Source organism: Pipra filicauda, unplaced genomic scaffold (assembly GCF_003945595.2).
Source record: "Pipra filicauda isolate LSUMZ 115617 unplaced genomic scaffold, ASM394559v2 scaffold12_size5214236_pilon, whole genome shotgun sequence".
Taxonomy (NCBI): Eukaryota; Metazoa; Chordata; class Aves; order Passeriformes; family Pipridae; genus Pipra; species Pipra filicauda.
Window position 1 is genome coordinate 4,072,709 of NW_024103763.1, and position 16,235 is coordinate 4,088,943.

Here is a 16,235-nt window from a genome sequence, read left to right on the forward strand (position 1 = left end):
GAGTCTGATGTCAGTCTCCGATTACATGAAGATGCCAAGTGACTGGAAAGAGCAGCTTTTGAAAAATTGCAGCTCTCTGACTCAGAAGACCACACAACCCTGCAACAATACTTTTAAAATGTGTCTGTTTATTGCTCACATCAGCTGGTCCTATTTTTTCCCCATTTTGGACATCATAACATTGCTGTTAAGAGTACCCTGAGGGTCTCTGCTTGATTTGGGTACAACATGGCATGTATAAAAGAAATGTGTTAGATCAGGGGCTTTTTTGAACAGCCATCAGTCCCCTGCACCCGATTTCTTTTGCTCTCCAGTTTGGAGAGAGGAAGAGCCAGGTACTGCCTTTAAACAGCCACACTTGAGAAGTCTGCCTTTGCCAGAACTGAGAAGGAGAGGTTGGGACTGGCTCATGGCAGGAAGCAGTAAGGGCCGGCTCCCCTCATTTTTTCCCACCTTTGCACATATCTGCCAGACTGGCCATAATCTGATCCTTGAAACTGAAGCCACAGAACAGGTAAACCTATGTAAGAAACGCCAACAAATCCTGATTGTGCTGATCCAGAACAGCAACTGAGTGGCACCCTTTGACTGGGTATTTATATTTGCTTCCTGCAAGTTATTCCCTCAGTTCAAGGACTTTTGAGAATTGTGCAAGTTTTTTGGAAACAGTCCAAGCCCTTCATCTTTCATAAAGGAAAACTACCATCTTTTATGCATCTGAATCAACAGGTGAATGACCTCCCCATGCCCTCAGTAAGTTATCAGTCTGCTTATTTCTTAATCTCCAGATCTCTCCTGTATCAGCGGGGGAACTAACCAAAAGCAGGAATGACTCCATTGATTTTACTGCAACATTCATTTTATGTTTCTCTATGAACACACCCATTACATTATAAAGGCTTTTAAACAGAAGTATGGAGTTTTAAAGGGGCTGTAGGAAGTATTTCTGTTAAACCATCAGATCCACAGTAAGTATATGTTTCTTTATGGGCCTGATTCTACCTTCTCTGCAGTTTTATTCCTATGTGAAAGAGAACTCATTGGTCTTAAAGGAACTAAAATATTTCCAGCAGAATTTCTAATAAACCCACCAGAGCCCCATGCTTGGTTCTTGAGCATGAGCCAGAAAGAAGTTCCACTAACTACTATTATATTACTCAGCTATGTAGCAGCAGTGAGGTGGGAATCAAGCACTGAATATTTTTTGGTATTGTGCCTTTTAACTGGCAGGCTCTCCATATAGCAACAAAAGCCCCAAACATTCAAACCTAGTACATTAGTTTAGGTACTATTAGTAGAACGAAAAGCAGGGAGCTGTAAAACAGGCAAAGGCCTTCTGAGCTCCACCAATGGAAGATCAAGTAAATGACATTCAGCAAAACTCCAGAAGATTTAAATCTGTATAACAGGGAATGGTTTCCAAGGAAAACCACTGCTGTCTGTTCTTCATCTGTTACCAGGCTGTGCCAGGTAATGGCTAGAGAATCTACCTGAGCACTGAGTTCTCAGAGCCTTTCCACTGAGAATCTCACTGATCTTGGTAGGACAAAAGATTTTACATTACGCTTTTATCTGCAAAGAGGCCAGTCTGCATTCCACAAGCTAACAGGACTGAAGGTGACAACCCTAAATTCCAAAGAATTGAATACATCTCTGGCAAAGCCACCTGACAAATTCCATCCCATTACCTTCTATCACATACTAAATGCATGAGCAAAAAACACCTCAAGTCCAGCCTCTGAATGGTCGTGTTCCTGTGTAAAAGGTCCTCTATCACTTTCTGTAAACAAAGATAAGGCATCTTTATCCTAAATGACGGTACTCTAGCTAATGGTGCTCTAGCTAATGTTAGGTAAGGTGGGGATGGGATCCTTAAGTGAGCAGGTTTTTCTTCCTCTGTTCCTTTGTTGTTCTGACAGCAGTAAAGGTAAGATGGAAAGCTGATGCTTTGGCCTCCTGCTCCTTTCAACTCTGATGACTTGCCACCAGTCCTCTGCATTTAGAAGAAGCTATGCACTGAGGAAATTCTCTAACTTTCCCACACCCACAACTTGGGTTATTTGCATTCATGGACAAACCACAGGCAAGCACACCAGCGAGGTGCATTCTCTAACTCAAATGAGTATACAGTGACCAGCACAACATCAAGAAACCACACCTGGCAAGTAAAGCCTTTCTCCTTTTCCAAAAGAATAAGTGAAGAGGATGTGTCATTCCATAGGGGCAGGTGCAGGACACAAAGCTGAAGGCGATGGATCACTACATCCACTGTACAACTGCTTTTCTTTGGAGGTTTTATTCTGCACCCAACAAGGATTTGCCAAGTCATATAATTTCAGTGTACGAAGGGAACTCTGAATACACCCTTGTGCCTCGTATCCCTCAGGCTACATCAGTGTGTACCTCTAAGAGTGTAATAACTACTTAGAAAGGCTCATTCACTATAAAGGACTATAATACAGAGTTAAAGGAAGCTAGAAATCTGTTCGGATTTGTCTCCAGCAGTATCTAAGTTATTTTTGCATAAATGTATCCAACCTACAGAGGTCTACAGTTGTGCCTCAGCACAATAGAATATCCATACAATGAAAATTGCACTTTAAATTCTCTAGGATTTTCAGAAGCTGAGATAAAATGCAACATTTATCTACTCATCTTGCACTTTTATTTTTCTTTCAAGATGGCACCTACTCTTAAGGTCTTATGTACCTACCTGAAGATCTCTGCAAGGATGCTCACCAACACTTAGCCTGGGATGGCCTTAAGAGGCAATCATATTCTGAGATGGAAGCATGAAAGTTTCTTGATTCCCTTTCAACAGCAATTGAGACTTCAGCTCATTAAGTCAAGGGGGAGGAGATGCATTATCTGACAAGCTTTGGGTCCAATATATGTTTTGTAAAAATGGTAGGATCATGGCAGAAAACATATTAAAACCTTATAATGGATTAAACATTTCCCTGCAGTGCTTAAAACCCAAACAGAAGAGCATTATATCAGTGTGGTTAAAAATAAAATAAAAAAAACAACCACACTAACAAAAACCCCAAACCAAACAAAATCAAAAAAACTCACCTAAAAAGCACAATGAAAGAGACTAAAAGCAAGAGTGAAACTAGCCGGGCTGTTCTCAGTAACCAACTTCAATCAAGCAGAATAAATTAATGCAGAGCCTAAAATGATAAAGAATCAGTACAGAACTGCCTTTTTTATCTCAATACTGACACTTCAGGAAAGAAGAAAAACCTATAGGGGAGCTCACTGTAGAGGTCCAGGGGCCTCTGAAGAGCAGAGTAACACGGGAGATCCCCACACTTCTAAGCAGCTGCATCACTAACTGCTAGCACATAGGAAGATCAGGAATGGAAAAATGGAGCAATGAAGATACAGCAGGCAACTGCTGGAAACGATACAGCTTTTAGAAAGATTGGCTACTGGTAACACGTTGATGCTTTCAGAAAAAAAGTCTGGAATGTGTGGAATTCTCCGGGATGCCAGGGTGCAAAAAGGATCTCATTAGCTAGGGCTTTCAAAATCTGCTGCCCAGTCGATGCCAATTATTCAGAAAGCAAGATGGCTTACATCATCAGTTTCTGAAAAGTACAATATTCCACTTAAACTGCCAGATCTGTAGTCCCCAAGACTGAGAAATCATCTTTCCAAATAATGGAGGCACCAAGTCCCAAGTCCAGCACTTCTCCTACCTTTCTGTACTACCAAGATAATCAAGCATCTAATAATAAAACTGGGCAGTACCACACTGCTCAGTTCTCTTGCTGGCAACAAGAAAACCCTAAGCAACACTCAGACTGACAACAATCATGTTATTCCCACATGGTTCTGTTTTAGAAGCAGACCCCGGAGCTGCTCATGATGAAAAGCAGTAAAGTACTTGGAGTGACAGAAGGGTAAAGTAGTTAGTTCAGGAGCTGAACAGGAAAACATTCCTCACCCTTGTTTCTTTTCCAGTCAGAGGGTGGGAAAGGATTCATATTTGCAAGATGCTAGCTGGCGAGAGGCTTAAAAGAAAGATGAAAGGACAAACAGCATCTGGGGAGGCAGAGGCAAGGGACCTTGAGTTTTTGAAGATGACCTGCTTGTGACAGCCCAGAATAAGTCCTTTATTGCGCCTAACGAGATTTTCCAATCCCACTTTCTGAACAGTGGCAAAAACAAAAGGGCAACACATAGGTAAATACCCTTACCCTTAGCTCAGCCGAGGAGTTTAAGTACTTTTCTTAACGCAAAGTATACACATTCTTGTAAATGTCCACCACCGCAATAGCAACAGAGCTGAGAATGTTAAGGCCTCGTGAAAAGGACAGCAGTAGTGATAAGCATTACTGAGAAAATCCCAGTTTTAATTAATTTTAATTCTTTGTTAATATTTCCTGAATCCAACATAGATGTTTTATTTTAATACCATAATACATAATTTTCAATATAAAATACATTATATGCAAAATTGTATTATATGCTATTCAAGAGAGCTCCTTTCCTGCTCCACTTCCCCTCAGTATCACCTCTCCGATTGCCAAGGAATGGCATTCTGGGCAAGGAATGCCCCTCTAACCACTGGCTCCAGTAGCTCTGGAGATGGCATTAGCCTGTTATTTCCTTTTCCTCACCCAGCCTGTGCCTTCACAAGCGAATCTCAGAATCAAGCTGGCTTATGAGGCATGGAGAAAAAGGCCTTCCACTGTCACCGCTCAGTATCTAGGACATGTCTGATAGCATTATTCTCAAATCACTGTGTTGCACTTGAAGTTGGAACATTAAGAATGTCTCACTGCAGCAAGATATCCTAGTAGTTTTAAACTGAATACTTAGAAAACGTGTGGTTGGGCTGTACTGTCATAGTGTTAACATCCCAGTACATGGTGTCTTGGCCAATGCACCAAGCATCCCAGCCCCTCCAGACTCCTGGTATGCAGTAAGCTCAATGCAACCATTACAGTGATGCCACAGGTGCAGTGGCTGCATGCCTGTCACCAATTTGTTCCTTGTGGTTTTCAGTCCAAACCTCCATCCAGTTCTGAATTATTTCTCAGATGTGTCATTTGGGCTGGACAGCCAAATGACACCCCTGAGGCTATCCCATCATTCCCATGTTTGCCACAGGAGGTAGAAGTCAGTATGCCTTAATGTGATTCTGGTTAAGTCCTGGGCAGACCTGTGACCACCCACAATTGCTCTCTTGGTTTCAAAAAAACAACTGGGTGCAGTTAACTTGAGCATAATACTTTCAGGAGTGAATTGTGTAGGCACCTCATGCATGAAACAAACATTAGCATTAGTCTTGCTGAAAGTAATAATGAAGGAGGAGGCGTCAGCCCAGAAAGGACAAAGCACACTATTATTATACACTACAGCAAGGATGGGCAGTTTCCTGCGAGGTAGTTTTATCTGTCCCTTGGAAACAGTGAGCAGCCTAGGGGCCAAAGGGAGGCGTTGCTGTAGGTGTATGTATATGGATTTGGGGTATGTGAGGAGGTGATGTACAGAATATTCGGCTCAGTTGAGATGTTCAGATGTAGTACTATGCAAATGCAGCTCTGCTGGTCCAGCACTGGATGGAGAATAAAAGCAGCCAGAGCATGCAAAGAAGTTGACTGCTCATGCAGTTTGGTGTGACTTTCACCTTTAAAGAAATGTGGTACAGCGCTGCAAGGAAAGAAGTGGTGAGGACTGGGGGATGTGCCTGCAAGCAGCTGTATAGCTGGAGGCAAGATACACTCCTACTGGAGGATGGGTGGCAGCAAAGCCCCGACATTGTGGAGGATCCTTTGGCTGACCAGAGCGGGGGACATCTGCAGCTGTATCAGTGGCACTGTGCTGTATACAAGGGGGAGAGGAACAGCTGGCAGACACAGGGAAGATCATGACCAAAAGTCTCTCCCCTCCTAAGGAGAGAAGGATTTAAAAGAAAACAGAACACCAAAGAAACGGATTCTGCATTTATCATCACAGGGATAAAGCCAGACTCTCTAATTAAGCAGATGACATAACTGTGCTGTAATATCAAGATTTTGCTCTGTGATTTGCAAACAAGCTGCACTTGCACAATCCAGAAAGAAGAAAGCCGTACGGATTAGAACGGCTAAGCTCTGCTCTCACTTACATTAGTATATACCCGCAGTTACTCAGCTCAAAAGACCTACAGATGAGAATGTGATATGAGGAGTTTCATTTCCTCAGACAGTTCCCTCACTAGCTCAGCCAAGCCTCCTTCTCACCGCAGTTTCCAATCACAGCCCAGCACTCTGCTCTGTTTACACACTCATCCTGAAACCACAGAAAGTCTCTCTTGGTCTCATTTACAGTTGATGTATATTAATATATCACCAGCAAAGTCACTCCAGAGCTGCCGAGTATGTAGCTTAAACACCGTTGAATACTTAAGGCTTGATTCCATTAATCAGTACAGCTTCATTGATCCTAGAAGAGTTACTTATATTCCATACCACTCCAAAGGGGAGGAAATCCAGAACACATTTTTTAAATGGCACATTCATTAAAAACACCTAGAAGAGGAATAGTCTCATTTACCCCAGTGTAAACTCACTTTGCTGTACTCAGCGGAGGTATTCAGGATTTAAAGGGGTACAGCAGGAGGCAAAAACTAAGCCAAATTCCCCTTTTAAGCCATTGTTTTTCCTAAATCAGATAATAACAGGTCAGAATCGACATCAATCTCTGCTATTCCAGACTTCCAATCCACAGCCCTACCTAACAAAAAATACATATCCACAAGTCTTGGGAAGCACACACATCAATGAGAGTACAAAATCACTACATTTCTGTGAACACGAGCCATATTCAGCAGAAATCAGCAGCTGTTAGGACTACGGAGCCTGTCACCGCTTTTAGAGTTTGGGTGGAAAAGAAACAGGATTCAATCACTGCTCATAACACAAGTCGCATATTGCCTTGATCTTTCTCCTTCCCCTCCTCCCTTCCTCCCCCTTTCCCCTCTCGCCCGGCTCCTCAAGCCACTCTTTAAACAGAAAGATGTCATTAGTTAAACTTCCTTATTTTATGGCCCCGAAAGTTGGGTAACGACGAAGCAGCTTTATTATTTCTACTTAAGACCTTAAAATTTCAATCGGGAAGTCAGAGTCACTTCTACGGGAAAGACATCTCTCGGGGACAGGGGACAGGCCGGCAAAGGGATAAAATCCAAAGATGCCCGGGTGCGGCGGATCATCCACATCCCATCACCCGCGGCGCCCCGCAGACAGACGTCGTCCCTCTCCCAGGCCAAACCCTTGGCTGCAAAAGATGCGCCCCGAGAGCCCCGCCAGCCAGCTCCTTACGTAAGGCACAAACCACTGACATCATCCCTCCCGCCGGCATCGCCGCGGCGCCCAGCGGCGTCCACCGACCCGACCCGATCCGTGCCCGCCTGGCCCGGCCCCTTCCCACTCCGCTGCCCCGCCGAGATTCCCTTCCCACTGACTTTGGCCCCAAACTTTGCACGGCGGTTTGCCCGGGGTTGGCTTTCCCCGCCAGGTGCCCCGAGCTGCGGTGCGCCCCATCCATCCTGCGGTGCGCCCAATCCATCCCGCGGTGCTCCCCATCCATCTCGCATTCCGTGGTACTTACGCACTGCCTCCTGCTTGGGGTCGAGGCCGCGCACAGCTCCCTGGAGGCCGGCGATGCGGCCGTGCAGCGCCCGTACGCGGCGGTGAGTGCCCTGGATGTCAGCCTCGACCTCCTGGAAAAGGGTGCAGGCGTGCCGGGCCACGTCGGAGAGCTGTCGGAGGATCCGCGACAGGGCTACGTTGCTGACCGAGCAGAGGTCCAGCACCATCAGCACCGCCGCCGCTTCCCTCTCCCCACCGCCGGCCGCCTCGGTGCCCTCGCCCGCCGTCCCCGGCTCCTCCGGCGGCGGGTCCCGCGGCGGCGGCTCCGCGACCCAGCTCTCCTCCAGCACAGAGGCGGCGGGCTGCCGCCGGCACAGCCGCTGAGGCTCCACGGTCCGCTTGGCGAAGGGCATGGCCGAGCCCTCGGCCGGGGCTCTCCCGGGCTCCCGCGGGCACTGGCAGGGATCGCTGCCCTCCTCCTCCTCCTCTTCCTCCTGGCCGCCGCCGCTCCTTGCCCCGCCGCCGTCACTCGCGGGCGGCCGCCGGCGGGCGGTTCATCGCCTCGCTATCCCCCTGCGTGGGGCTCCTGGGCTGCGGAGCGGCCGCCGCGCCGCCGAGCATCCGCCGCTGCTGCTGCCGCTGCCGCCGCCGCCGCCGCGGGGAGCCGGGGCGCATCCGCGCCGCCTCGCTCGCTCGCTCTCTCGCTCGCACGCCGTCCCGCTCCGGCGGCGGGTGTGAAGGGGCAGCCCGAAAGCCCGGAGAGAGGAATCCTGCGGCCGCGAGGAGGAGCGAGTCGCCGAGCCTCCCGCCCGGGAGAGCGGCGGGGCGGGGGCGGGCGCCGGGACCGGGGCGGTGCCGAGCGGTCGCCGCCACGGGGAGGCGCTGCGGGGCCCGGCGCGGGAGCGCCGTCCCGGGGCGCGGGCGGCGGGAGGCACCGGCGGCCCGGGTCGGCCGGGGATCGCTGCGCCGGGCAGACTCTTCCTCTACGCCCCCCGGCCCGGCCTGCCTCCCCTCCGGCGGGAGCACTGCTCAGGTGCGGAGAAGAAGAAGCACAAGGAAAAGCTGTCGCCAGGGGCAAAAGGGAACCCATGTCAGCCAAGTCCGAACACTGCGGGAGGCTGGTGCCCTTGGGGCACCGCGGAGCATGTTGCGCTCCCTAAAGTCAGGTGGATGCACTTGGTCACCGGGCTTCTGAGGAAAGAAAAGTTGGGTTTCGCTCAGACAAGGAGCACTGCTTCTGACGCAAGACTACTCAGCTTGCATACGTGCACTTCTGAAATGTGAACGTCCCTAACGAGCAGGTGTGAAATCTGAACATAAACTCTAAATTATTGGTTATAAATACCACTGAAGGAGCTACCATAAAAGGAGAGCCAGACAGATGCAAATGCAGGCATTCCCCACTTTGGAAACATTAGCCTAAGTTTGCCTGCTTGACCTTAACTTGTCATCCTTGCACATGTGTGTTGTGGTACAGTCTGTCATTACATGACCACATTCAGGCAGCTTTCAATTACCTCTGGTCAAATAGCCTGAGCTGCAGAGGGCATCACCACCAGCCTGGTGATACGGACACCCCACATTCTGCCAAACCAACAACATGCTCCTGGGACAAGCTTAGGTCAAGAGGGCAATATGGCTGCTTTCACAGAGATCAAAGTCTGAGCTGATAAACTGGCCCTGCTGCTGGCTTTTGGCATGGACTGATTGTGTGCCTTCATGCTTTACCTCTGGTAAGGGGAACAACCATGATACAGAGGCAGCTCATGTCTTTAGCTCAGTTTTCTAACTTGGCTTGAAATGGGCCCCAGCCCTGCGCTCAGAGAATGGGGAAGGCTCAGAGCCTGCCCAAATCTCAGCATCACTTCCCTACACCTCCTAGGGAGCTTGAAGTTTAAGTGCAACCCAGTGGGAGCAAGCAGAGATGTGAGAGCTGTTGCAGGTCCAGGGGCAGTGCTCAAACAGTACAAAAAGTATTTCTTGGACCCAAGATGAGCCAATGCTAAAATCACTGCAACATTCGTACCCCATGCTCCTGAGTTTCTTCTGCATCAGGGAGGCTTTTAGCTCTGGTAATGGAGCATGGACTGTGCTGCTCTTCCTACCTGTAGGAGTCGTGGCATGTTATTTATAAGCCACTGAAAGGTATTTTAATATTTCACTTGAGGTTCATAAAGCAGGGGGGAATGGTTAAGTTTTAATGCTTCAGTAAGAGCAGCAGCCATTCAAACTGGTGTGGGATCACAAGAAAAGGATGAAGAAACAGGAATATAGCACTCACCAGGCAGGGCCAGGAGAGACCTCTGAGGAAATCAGCTCAGGCACTCATCCTGACTCTCTCTCAGGCACCTGATGAGCCAGTGAATTGAGCAATACATAACAGGTAAAAGCTGCAAGAGGCAGGATTTTAGATTGCGCCTTACCACAGCCTCCCAATTGCACATACTATCTGACCAGTTCCGGTAGGACAAGAGCTGTGCAGCTCTCTTCTTTCCCTTGAAAGAACGTTCTGCTTCATACTGCCTTGGTTCCAGCAGTCCATTCCTTCTCAGTCTTACCAGAAGCCAGCGCTTACTCTTCATTTACTTTTCCCAGTCTGTTATTACTACTATACATTTCTGTAGACTCCACGGTCTCTCTTTTTACCCCATGCCTGGAAAGGTACATCTTCCCTTGGGGACGCCACTAGTCCCATGAGAATTGTGTGACTTCAGCACAGGACACAGTGCCAAACCGTGCATGAGTGAACTTGTTTAAAGGAGGCAGGTCCTGCCAAGTCTGTGCATCTCCACTATCGGGAGCATATCTCATTATGGAAGTCTTGTTACATTACTGACCTTCCCTCCAAGAGTTTAGATGTTGCATTTTTCTTAGTTTTTCATTGCAAACAGAACAGACTCCATACACAGCTCATGTGAGGGGCACTGGCACTTTCCACCAGGCACGTGGAGATGACGCGTCACTTTCCTTTGATCACTGCAGGCACTGAGGAATCAGGTGGCTCCAGTCATGCACGTACTACATGTTTTTCATCAGTAATATTGTGTAGTGCAAATTCAAATTCAGTAGCTTCTCAGCTGCCCCCAGGATTGCTCTTGGTATTTCTGTTTAATAGTACATGTAATAAGAGGAGAGCAGTCCCAAAGATCAACCTCAGTCTCATGAGATGAGTCTCTAGAGTCTCTCTTGTAGCCAAAGGAGAGGAAAAAGTCTTCCATGGGGGATTTTGAATGTTTAACATTGGGTCTCAGCTCTGAAGTGCCCTTCAGAGGGGCTGGTCCCTCTGCACTGACTGCAGGGGGGATAGCTTCCCTCAGCTGGAGTTAAACCTCAAGACCCCAAGTATTAATTTGTGAACACATCAGCCTGGACCAAACTTCCGCATCACTAGATTTCAACAAGCCCTTGATGACCTCAAAGATTGAGACGTGTCAGAAAGAATATCAGTCATGAACAGAGACAAATATGTTAAATGATTCCTTGTGTATTTACTTATGACGGGAAAAAAAATGTGTTGAATCATACTGCTTTCTTGCATGTGCATGAGCTGTCTTTCCTGTGTTAGTTGCTGTAAATTTAGGTTGGGATGCTGCTGTGGATAGCATTGGTTTTCACCTGTGGCAGTGAAAGGCTGCACCGTGGTTTGCTTTAGAGACACATCCAATACGAGAGTGGAAGAATGGGCTAACAGTAAAAGAAAGGTCCTGCTTAATCTCTCACTTGTGCTGCTGGTGGTAGCAGGCACCTGGTCACAGCCCACAGTAACTGCTTCACAGCTTCCCATCCCCATACCACTGCTGTACTCATCCCCTGGCTCACATTGGCTGCTGATAGCCTAGCTGAGGTGTGACTTTACACAGCTAGGGGATGATCCTGGCCTTGGAGACAGAGGGCAGAACCCCTGGCAGATGAGAAGGAATTTGGTTTCCTGCTGCAGTGAGCTGCAGGAAGCAGGGAGTTAGGATTAGGCAATCTCACCCGGTTTGGCAGGGCTTCTCTGGCCTGCTGCACTGTGTCTTGTTCTGCTGTGCCAGAAAGGGAGGAGAGGCTGATGAGTGCTGTAGGCTATTGTCATTTCCTCCTCTTTCCACAGCTGTCAGGAGGGTGCCTTTAGGCATCATATTAATGAAGTTGTGGCCTTTTGGCCATAATGTGGAATCTGTCATTGCTGATGTTAGCCTGCCCTAAGTATATCGCTTATTTATTCTCAGCAAAGATGTCACAGGCAGAGCATTCCCAAACCTGTACCCACTTAGACTAGCAAAATTGTCCTTTTTCAAAAAGTCCCTTCCATGGGGACTTCTGCCATTCTGCACTTAGACCCAGCAGTGACATTCCTTCATCACACCAAGGCCACATTAAAGGTAAAAGCCCATAAGGCAGGAAAGTAGCAGTCAGGGCAGTTCCCTCTGGAACCTGCTCATTTAGGACTCTCAGTCTTGCCAGTTTGTTTCAGCAGGTAAATGTTAAAATTTTGTCCAAAGCATGGGACATTAAGATTTTACTGACAAATACTTTTGCTGAAGACAGTCCCTAAGTTTGAGCGACTTAGTGAGGCAAAAGGCTGGTAATTCATATTTTGACGGTATGTTCAGGATACCGAGATGACTTCCTCCTTCAGTGAAGGCCACACTGCTGATGTACTGAGACACATATCTTACTTCTGGTTCCAGCTTCCCTACAACTTTATTGGTACAAACAGCTTTACAAGTGTATAGAGCATATAAGAACCACAAGTCTCTTCTGAGAGTTGCCATCACCACTAATGTTACACAGAATGAATTTTCTCTTGTCCTCTGGGCCTGAGCACCCTATTTACTCACCTTTTCCTTCTTCTTTGAGAATTTTACTATTTCCAGTAGAGCTGTTTCCTAACCTTCCTCACACCTCCGGGTGAAGACGTGTACAGGCATTAGAATGGTGAGTGTTTCTCTGCATTAATCTCTCTCCTGTCCAGCTGCATTTCCCCAAGCACTCATGTGCTGTCACCAGCTTACACTGATCCAGCCCGGTAATGCTCTTTCTGGTAGTTGTTAATATTTGTATTGCCATAAACCTTTTCACTCTTGAACTATGACCCCACTGATTTAATCACTAGTTTAAGTGGGGAAAATGCAGGGCTGGCAGGAGTGTGTATACATGTAGCAAAAGGAATAACTGGACTACACATGGTGCTGCAAAACAGAATTAAATACATGCAAACTAACTTCCTTTCTCCAAACTCTCCTAATTATAGTTGTTAAAGAGTTTACTTGTAATCAGAGTAGGGATGGCATTTCAAACTGAAGAGTGATTATTAAATTGACACTTCCTTTAAAATGTGCCTGAAGTCAAGGCTGACATGCTAATTGAATTTTATTAGCAAGAAATGTCTGTTTGAATAGGGAAACTTCCTAATCGCTCTAGGAAGTTCGTGTTAAGTGCACACCTACTGAATGTTTTCCATCACTACTACCTGGCATTGGTAGTCAGAAAAAAGCATCATTGGAGCGTTCCCCTGAGCAGCAAATGCTGTAATTTCCTTTGATATCAATATTAGTTTCATATTCATACATTCCATTGACTGCTAGCACTAGGAGATGTCAAAGAATCAAAAAAAAAAACCTGTTTAAGCCTTTAAAAATAATAGTTGTTAAGACTGTGCAATAAATCCAAGATCAGATAAAAATGAAGTTGGGAATGGCTGGCAAATTTCAGGGTCCCCTAAAAAATATTAAACATTTCCAACAGATCCAATATGACAGATGTAAGTATTCACACCATTATCCTAGAGAACACTGATGCTCGGTTTGTCATCTCAGAAGAGAGGAGTTATGTCCCAGACAGCTGGAATGCCTTTCTGAGACTCCATGCCAGAACACAACACAGCAGAGTAACTTTGTCACTGGAGCAGTCTCCAGCTCCGAGCTGGACTTTAGGGAAACTAGGTTCTACCATGTGGGCTGTGCCACTCTGTTTTGGGAAAGGGCAGGTGGGTCCATCTTCAGAAGACAAAGGTCTTAAACTAAACTCAGGCTCTGTTCTATATAGGAGAGCTCTGTTGGGGCAAAATTGCCAGTGACCTCAGCTGGAGCACTGTGACGCCTGCCTCCAGCCTATGCAGACAAGTGGTTAATTCAACCTCTACAGTCCCAAGTAGGAACATTCAGGATGACAAAAAGTTAATTCAGGAGGTTATATCTTAATAAAACACAATAAAAGAAGAAGCAGACAAAAATAAACTGTTCTTTACAAAGAAATGTAATCCATTCTAGGGAAACAGAAGGGAGAAAGATGTTTTACTTCCCGTGTGAGATCCATCCACCCTTTTTGTTGCTCTGACTTCTTAATTGCACTTAATTTGATAACAGTGGGGGTTTAACCTACGTTGTGGAAATTTTCACTGTTGTCTTTAATTTTGCCTGCTAGCATCAGGCAGTTTGTGCACATCAAGCCAAGTCTGCAGTCTTGATTCAGGACTCATCTGACCTCAGCTGACGTTTTGCCTGTATCAGGACAGTGGGAGCAATACTAGTCTAGAGAAAGGAAGATTTATTGAGAAGATGAAAACACCATCATCAACAGATGAGCGTTTTTTCAGTGTTAACAACATACGTTTTTACACATTCCAAAATAATTTGGCACGTGCAGATTGCATGCTGAACATGTCCAAACTCTCTATCATACAGTCTAATGTGGAAGTAATTTAAAGTTTCTGTATTCTGGTGCCAATCCAGCCTGCGGTTCATGTCACCAAGTCAAGATCAGTGAAATGTCACTTCCACTCCTTATTGTGAGGAGCTGAAGAAGGAGGTACTCTGAGAAAGGCCAGGTCAGGTCTCTCTGTGAAAGGCCTCCACATTTTCTATTGCTTCTCCCAGAGGCAAGGAACTTCAGTTTGGTTGGGTGGGTGTTCACCTGCCTATACCTTTCTGTGTTGTGGCATGACCTTATCTCACTCAGCTCTGGATGCTGCTTGAAGGGCCATGCACACTGAGCAAGTTATCTTTGCTTGTTCTGAAAGAGAAGGATTGGTCCACATCACAGGTTTCTTAGCAGCATCTCATGCCAGCTGCTCCCTCAGAGTTTTAGCCAAGCTCCTGATGTTGGGCTCTTTGACATGGATTCCAGCAGAGGAAGAGCACTAGTGAATCATGTTGGTTTCACCTTTCCAAACTCATGAGGGAGAGCTCATTAGGGCATTGCAAGCTCTGGCCTAGAGTGTGCAGGTCATATTCCACTCAGTGTAGCAAATGTTTAATTTATAGGAAAGCCTGTGCTCCAGAGGTCCAAAATACCAAAAATGGAGCAAATCAGAATTGAATACCACTGGCGTAAGTAAATGCAAAACCTCATGCTACCCTGCACGTAGTCTTTCCAGCTGTATGATTTCCATTATGAATAAATTTTCTCTGCCAGGAGTAACTCTTTGATTTAGAAAGAAATCAAAATAACAAAAGATACATAATTACTTTGTAGGTGGGCTAATTCCTTCTTCCATGTCTTTGTCCACAACGGAGGCAATAAGTGTAGTTTTATGCTCAGTGGCTTGGCAGTGCTTCCAGCTCTCCACCAACAAGGGAAAGGCAACCTAAACATTAATATTTTAACTCTTACCATAAAGCAGCAAAGACTGGTTCATATCCTTGAGCAGACTGAATAGTTCTTCCACGTGGCAGTACTAGTGGTGGATGCAGGACCAATGGCCCAGCTTTTAAGAAGAATCTTCATCTGATATAAATCATTTTTAGTTGGAGACCACTTGTGGTCTCATCATGGCCAGTCAAATTGCTTCCTGTTTTGTTTAACAACAAGTAATAGTCTAAGTGCTCTGAAAGTGCACCATAATAGAAGTCTGATGAAGTAAGTGATTACTATTCCAAAGGAAAACAATGTTTATAGAAGCATAATTAGTCATTTGCTCTTAAACCAGAAAAATATGATAGAGAAGCTGAAAAGGTATATTTGGGGTTTTAGAAACAGATACAAAAACATGTTAAATAATGTAATGTCTTTGGAGTCTGCATTTATTTTAAGGATAAACAGAGCTATTATACAGCTGCCCACCTTTATATCTACTCTTTCTGTGTTTTGCCTAGTGGGGTCTCTTACCTGTGTACTGAAAAAACCCAGCCCTATCCTCTTTACAGTTGAGTTGCAATATGCTGAAAATTATTACTTCAGATTTTGTACATTAAGTCTGTCTGCTGGCAAGAGGAAAACCCTCTCATATTATCTAATTACGGTTTCCAGCAGCACTAATGAAGAAGTTGAGCAGGCTGGGGCCTGTTCTCTCTTCTCTGGAGGCATCGACAGAGAGTCTGTGGTTGTGGTCACAAAGAAGTGGGGAGGGAGATTGGGGCTGCCAGGAGCAACAGCCTTCAGAGGGAAGTTTAGCACTCAAGAACACAAGTGTGGAGTCAAGTCCACAGCCCCGATGTACAAATGCGGCCTTGATTCATGAGACTGAGACCCCCACCAATGCTTTCTTCTCCTTCCCCCCCATCCCCAGTACCTTCAGCTGGGATGTGTCTTGGAGGCGGCCAAGCTGTGTGGGATCAGAGCCCTCCAAGCTTCGGAAAGGAGAGATGTGCAGCTGTGCCAGCACAACCGCAGCACGTGCAGTGTATTCCTGGCAGTGGGCTTCAAGCCAGAGTGGGGAGAGGCTGT

General features: G+C 46.4%; 1 protein-coding gene across 2 annotated transcripts in view; it reads right to left on the minus strand.

Moving 5' to 3' along the window:
* The window catches only part of NHS (NHS actin remodeling regulator), a 261,229-nt gene extending 252,960 nt beyond the window's left edge, over positions 1 to 8,269 (minus strand). For both annotated transcript variants that reach the window (XM_027738260.2, XM_027738258.2), the window contains exon 1: positions 7,606 to 8,269. In XM_027738260.2, coding sequence (XP_027594061.1) covers positions 7,606 to 7,999 — 394 coding nt within the window. In that variant the 5' untranslated portion in view covers positions 8,000 to 8,269. The remainder of the gene's footprint in view (positions 1 to 7,605) is intronic.
* Positions 8,270 to 16,235: the final 7,966 nt, after the last annotated feature.